Source organism: Cornus florida, unplaced genomic scaffold (assembly GCF_030987335.1).
Source record: "Cornus florida cultivar Cherokee Brave unplaced genomic scaffold, ASM3098733v1 CherokeeBrave_3.0.0_Hap2_Chr06, whole genome shotgun sequence".
NCBI lineage: Eukaryota > Viridiplantae > Streptophyta > Magnoliopsida > Cornales > Cornaceae > Cornus > Cornus florida.
This window is the reverse complement of record NW_026775576.1, coordinates 64,896,532-64,903,581: the sequence shown is the minus strand read 5'-3', so window position 1 is coordinate 64,903,581 and position 7,050 is coordinate 64,896,532. Positions and strand designations below refer to the sequence as shown.

At 34.1% G+C, this 7,050-nt stretch overlaps 1 protein-coding gene across 1 annotated transcript; it reads left to right on the top strand.

Annotated features, from left to right (window-relative positions):
• Positions 1–1,189: 1,189 nt before the first annotated feature.
• On the top strand, positions 1,190–1,627 carry LOC132314211 (probable disease resistance protein At1g52660). Its single transcript, XM_059813103.1, has one exon. It carries the CDS (start codon positions 1,190–1,192, stop codon positions 1,625–1,627), a length of 438 nt encoding a protein of 145 aa, XP_059669086.1.
• Positions 1,628–7,050: the final 5,423 nt, after the last annotated feature.

Here is a 7,050-nt window from a genome sequence, read left to right as displayed (position 1 = left end):
ATTAATTATAGTCAGGAAATTAAAATATATATATATATATCCATTAAAAAATTAATTATCCATAGATTTAGCAAACAAACTGAACTCAGAACCTTTGTACTCTGTTTGGTAAACAAGAAAATAAAGAAAACCAAAAGAATCCCAAAAATACAATTTTTTTTTTTGCAAGATTTCGAAACCCAAATTTCTCCATTCTAGATTTCGAAACCCTAAAAAAGTTTATGGCAGTAAAATGAAAACGTTAGATAAGAAGACAGTTTAAAATTACAAGCGAGGCAATGTGATTAAGCGGAAGGAGTAGATGAGAAGGTTCAAGGGAGATCCGCTCGTGAAGCAATTCTATATCTTTTTCAATAATTTTGTTTGCTACACCAATGTAATACAGTGTAGAACAAATTTATTTTTCAAGAACAAGATATAACGTGAGTAAGGGCATTGTTGCTGGCTGATATTATGTGGTGAGGCTCACCGCACCCGTCACCAACAATCAATATAAAATTTTTTGAATTTTTTGAATTTATCATTTTCTTTTCTTTTTAAAAAATTGTCTTATAGAAGCATCTTTCCTGTAAGACTTTTTTGGACTTTATGATATAAATCTTTAGGTCATTTTTTGAAAATCAAACGAAAAAATTGCACCAGAATAAATTTATATGGATTTTTTTTTAGTCATTATCCTAATGCTCTGTCTAAGTATAAGAGATAAGGGAAGGGACGGTTGAGGCATCCCTATGGAAGGTAATGTGCCTCTCTCACTTTTTATTGAAGGAAATTGATAGTATAAATGATGGATGGAGTAACACATTTTTTTTTTTTAATTGAAAAAAAAAATAAATATGATTTTTATATTCTTTTTATTAATATGCCCTCATTAATTAAAAATTTCAAAATTATATATCTATCCCAAATTTTTAGAAGGGTTAGAAATGAAAATTCAATATTTATATTAGTTATTACTTCTTTTTCTCTCATCTTTCTCACAGTTTTGGGGACCGAAGGGAGGGATGCTTCCTCCTTCTTTTGTAACGATCCTAATCCGAGGGTCCGAATCGCTAACCGGATTCTTACCCGAACCCAGATAAAATCATCAAGATACGCATGATACCGGGAGTTGGAAAGATCGACAACCCTTCCGACCAAACTCAACAATGAGCTTGCAAAGCAGGTCATCTCTGGAGAGTTTGATGTGATGATTTGGGTTGTGGTGTCTAAAGATCAAAGTAGCATCGAGAGCGTTCAGGATAAAATCGGAAAAAAGCTTGGATTTCCAAAAACATGGAGCCGTGATAATACCCAAGACGAGAAGAAAGGAGAAATCTTCTGGGTATTGCGAATAAAGAAATTTGTGCTACTTTTAGATGAGATATGGAGTCCGATTGATCTTGTTGATGAAGTGGGGATTCCACCAGTTTTAACTGACAATCAACACAAGTCTTCCAAGGTAGTCTTCACCACCAGATTCATGAATGTGTGCGGTGTTATGGAAGCCAAGAAGACGATTGAAGTGGAATGTTTGCCATGGCAAGCAGCCTGGGATCTGTTTAAAGATAAGGTGGGAGAAAAGACCCTCAATTCTCACCCCACGATAGGGAAGCTCGCAGAAGATGTTTGCAAAGAATGTTTTTAAATGTTTCTAAAGTCATGCACTCACTTCTCAAACTTAAATTATATGAAAACATATAGGACAGTACTAGCCATGGTACATAATTTTATCATATTATATTTGTGTAACATATTTGATGATTATAAAAATTGGGTCATGAGTTCATAGGTTCATGCACCATTGCCAAAAGCGTTCTCATTCAATGGCCCCAATATATATATATATATATATATATATATGCACGAACAGCCCCATGTTAAACGAGCCAACACTATTCCTGAATCTGATTATAAAAAAAAAAAATTGTGCTAGGAAGAAAAATAGAACACTGAGTTCGACTAATATAGTTAATTTGTCTATTGTTTTAGTATTCCTTCGTTCAGGTCTCAAGAGGTGTGTTTGGATATATTTGAAAGAGTCTCGTGGAGTGTACTGACCCTAATTGAGGGGTGTCAAACCAAAACTTCTTGCAAATTCATTTATTTTATTCAAATTTTTATTATATATTGTTTTCAATTTTACCATTCAATTTACCAACCTAAACAACAAATGACTCCCCTACTGTGAGTGCATGAATTTATATATAAGTTGCCAACCCTTCAGAAAGTACTAAGAAAATATGTATAATTATAATATGCACATACATACACACAGATACCACGTCCTGCCCTAACTCTAATTTACCGAAACCGAACTTGCAGGACAACATAGTGGTCTTCAGAGCAAACCAATCAAGAGTATAAATAACACTAACCCTAAAGAAGGTTCTAAGACCTAGAAGGGTAACTTAGTAGTCTTCAGATCAAATCAATCAATAATGATCAACTCTAAAGAAAGTTCTAAGCACCCACATTATTTACACACATATGTAGGTTGTATATTCTTAAAGGATTAGTCTTGTTAATTGTTATACACTCAATAGTGCTTATTCTGATATATTCTTGGTTCATGGCAGTTGTAGAAGCTTGCCTCAACTTTACCGATACGAACTTCTCGTGTTCGGTTTTAATTGTCAGCATTTCAACAAGCTTGTACATCCAACGATCTAACATTCTTGTCAATATAACAGTCAACAGTAGGTATTAATTATTTGTCATCCATGACAAAGAAGCCTTTATTCAAGAAATCAGCAAGGAAAGTAATCAGCAGATTTCATCCAATAACACCAAACATCAACTTCTTGACACTTTTGTTTTGCATTTTCCATTTCATATAAAGCGAAAGCAACGTTTTTGTTGTTCTGTGATTTATTTCGAAACACAAACGCATTTGGTAATTAAATTTGTGGCGCAAAGTTACGAGGCAAAAGAAAAAAATAAAAATAAAAAGAGGTAAAAAAATAAAAATTCCCACTACTGTTGCTTAGCTACACTAGCAAAAACAATTAAAAACATGTTTTTTTTTTTCCTTTAAAATTTGGGTCTTTTTCTGAAGGAGATGCAGTGACAGGCATTATCAAACATGCTTCCACAACTTGTTTACATTTTTCACTAATTTGTCAACAAAAAACACAAAACAAAAATGCTGCCAAAGATACCCTTAGCAAGTGGAACATCACGCCTCCTCAATTCACTTTATGAGAACAGTTTTCCATTTCAGAGAACTAAAAAGAGTCTGAACATTGATTGGATTGACAGATCTCTAAATTTTCTGAAAATTCAGTTTGAAAGGGGAAAAAAACATATATTTTTTTATAGAAGTAAAAATGACATGTTTTCCAAGAAGAGATTCTCAATAACTTCCTGTTTTCTAACAACTTTGTTTTTTTAGCGTTTTCAAGTTTTGTATAGAGATTATAACTTATCACTTCGCAGTTTCTCTTCTTTGGTTTTTATCTTTTTCTTGTCAGCTTTTATGACTACTTGTTTAGCGTTTAGGTTCATATACATATATATATATATATATATATATATATAATGTTTTTGGATTGTATAGTACTCAATATATATACTAATAATAATATTATTATAACAAAAATTGTATTAAAAATTATATTTTATTTTTAATTTTTGATTACATACTACTAATTCGGCTCCCACTTCCGCAATGATGAAAGTCTTGTATGTTAACCTTCAGCTCGGCCCACTTAAAAAAAAAAAAAAGAAAAAAGGAAAATTCCGACTCCACCCCTGTTTAGAAGTTATAATCTTAAATTTTTAAATGCTTTCATAAATAAGTAGTTTTTTTTTTTTTTTTTTGGGAAATTGAAGCAAAGTAAACAAGTATTCAAATGCTTTGAAAAGTGATACTAATATTTCATAAAGAAGTTCAGAAATTATAATCTTAAATTTCTCTTATTGGCCAACAAGAGTATATATATTATTCTTCATGCTCTTATGAAAATATTTAAAATTCTGCCAAGTATACATTCAGGCTTCCGTGGCATGAAATTAGAGTATCCGAGTTGAAATTTGTGAAAATTGAGAAATACAACTAAAAAAATCAAACTAAAATTTCTCAAATTTTAATTTCAATGCAACAATTTCATGCAACCGAATACACCCTCAAAATATTCTATAAAACCATTATAATTTGAGGTAAAATCACAAAAACCCCCGCTACTATCAAATTGGTACAAAAAAATCGTACTAAAATTATATTGCCCCTTGAACTAAAAAATGTTATCATGTTACCCCATTTTTGTATGAAATGACAAAATTGTCCTTATGATTTAATGTTAAAGTAAAATCTAATAATTATTATTGTAAAATTTAAAAAATACCCCTTAGTCTTCTTCTTTATGTTCTTCACCCTCGCTTTCATCACCATAAGAGATGTTATCCCATCCGCCACAACCACTACCACTTCCGCCGCCTCCCCACTGCCCAAACCCGTCTTCAACGCCCTCCTCCACTACGTTGTGTGATACCTCCAGATTTTCGAATGCGAGTTGGACAAACCCACGCCCGAATACCCGAGGATATCAAAAACAAAATCGGCAATAAACGAACACAGAGTACAAAAGAATAAATAGGAATAAATAATTTGCTGAAAGAAAACTAAAAGAAAAATCCAATAATAAAACCTCTTAATAAATTTCCACTAATAATAAAATCATTTTGATACAATAAATCCTCCATTAATACAACTTGGGAATCCATACTGTGTGGACCCCTAAAAACCAATCTGAACAAGTGACAGCAATAACTGTCTACAATTGAAGAATGAAGCATAAAAGAATCTCCTATATAGAATCGGAAGAATGAAGTAGACTGATCCTCGCTTAGCACAAACAACCTCTACTCCTAACGAATATCTGAAAAATAATGGTGGGTCAGACCCATAAATAATACTTTACTACAGTCCAAGCAGAGATCCGATACACGTATACATCATAGTCAATCCAATAGTAACTAGTAGTTCGTATATATATATATATATATATATATACACACACACACACACACACACTAAAGGAACCTCACTAGACTATAGGGTTGTCTCAACCTGAATAGTAGGCAACATGCAAAACGCACATATAGTGGGCATGAGCACCTAAACCTACCAGGGTATACAACTACATTATATCTAACTACACATCCCTGGCGATATACGTGCCCTAACTACTGATCCTGAGACTCAAGCTCATATCATAGCACCATACTTATATATATATAATCTAGTAACCATCCTATCCAGTATAAATTAACCCTCCATAAGTCATTCAACTTGTTCAATTGACCTGACTTAAATATAAGTAGGACTTAACATTTTAGTTAATCCATTCCCTTATATAATAAATTAATCATCCATAAGTCATTCAACTTGTTCAGCTGACCTGACTTGAATATATAACGACCTTTGATTTTTTAACCCAGCGTGTCCTTTGATGAACCGAGGATTGACCCGATAATGGATCCAGATACGGAAGCAAGAAGCAAGACAATGGTCTTCCAAGGCATAACACACCTTTAAGACCCTAAGATGACCTTCCATGAGGTCGTGGAACTCAATGAGGACTGACGCGGAAGCAAAAGATCGGAAAGATAATAATTAAGCCCCAAGGGCAAAATAGTTATTTCTAAAAAAAATGGGCTCGGGTGCTACTGAGCACACCACTGGAAAGACAATGAAAAATTAGTCAAGATGGACTCAAGAATCGCATGATTCAGAGTCTGGTCGAAGGAGAAACGGCAATATGAAGAAAAACGAGCACTTAAGGTTAAAAGGGTAAAATGGTAATTCTAACTGAAATGGGTACCCCTGTGTACACCATTGGATAGAAAACAAAAAATTAACCAAGATGGACTCAAGAATCACTTGATTCGAGTCCGGATGGCAAATATATCAAGTCCTAAAGTCAAAAGAAGGGAAACCCTATCCCGGTTCGAACTAAAAACTAACACTACTTCACTAAAACTTGAATATCTCAATCTACAAGTGGAATCTGAAGCTGAAATTGGTACCATTGGAAAGCTTATTTCGACTCGGTCAATTTAGACTCAAGAACGGACCAATTCGGAGTTGAAACGAAAATGATACGACGACATGAAGTTGGAGGTGCAGTGCTGAACCAAGATATACACATACTCACACATGAACAGTGCTACGAGCGCTCGTGCAGCACACGCCCCAGGGCAAAAACCCACTGCCCCATTTACGAGCGCTCGTACGCCCTTGGAGCGCTCGTTCTGCTGTAGGCTACACCTGAAATGCAAACTTGAAATGCAATTTTGAGGACTTTCTAGGCCTTTTTGAAAAAAACACAAAGAAGAAACCCCCCTCAAAATCATGTTTTCTAGCCAATCATGCCAAAATAAAACTTTATTTTTCATGTTAAAACCCCAAAATGCCCTTAAGCCTAATTTTTCAACAAAAATGTGAAATGAGTCCATAAGAAGCTTAAAACACAAACGAAAGAGTTTTTCATGAAAACGATCATCCACGCAGATGTAAATGGTGATTTTGAGCACGTGGAAATGGTCCACGGCTCCCGAAAATGGCCGAGTCAAAATTCGACCCCCCGACGGCCTAAAAGGCGAAATAAACTTGAAATGGAAAACTTGAAAACCAAAATTAACAAATGATTGGAAATTACCATTTGGCCCTTGGCCACACTTTCTACATGATTAATGAGACCCTATGAAAGAATAAAAATGGAATTCCCACACTCGATGCACCCATGGTGAAACAATAACTTGTCATTTTTCAATATTTTCATAATATTTCATGAAGTTAAAGTTACATAGACTACATTATACATGTCATTGGCCTCCGGCCGCATCTCATACATGTCAAATACAATACAAAAGGTGTATTTATGTACACATTACATAAATGGAGTCAAACATACATGTTTTGACATAAAGGGCTATAAGTGGCATTTCAAGCCAACCTTTACAAGAATTAAAACCTTCAAATCTACGATCATCCAAGCAATGATGAACATCACGAACCAAGTCTTCGTACCTGATCAAAACCCACAGTAACTTCGGAATGAATAAATA

Bases quoted from the DNA above. Each gene is read 5' to 3' on its own strand.
- LOC132314211 (XM_059813103.1), top strand. From the start codon at position 1,190: ATGATTTGGGTTGTGGTGTCTAAAGATCAAAGTAGCATCGAGAGCGTT.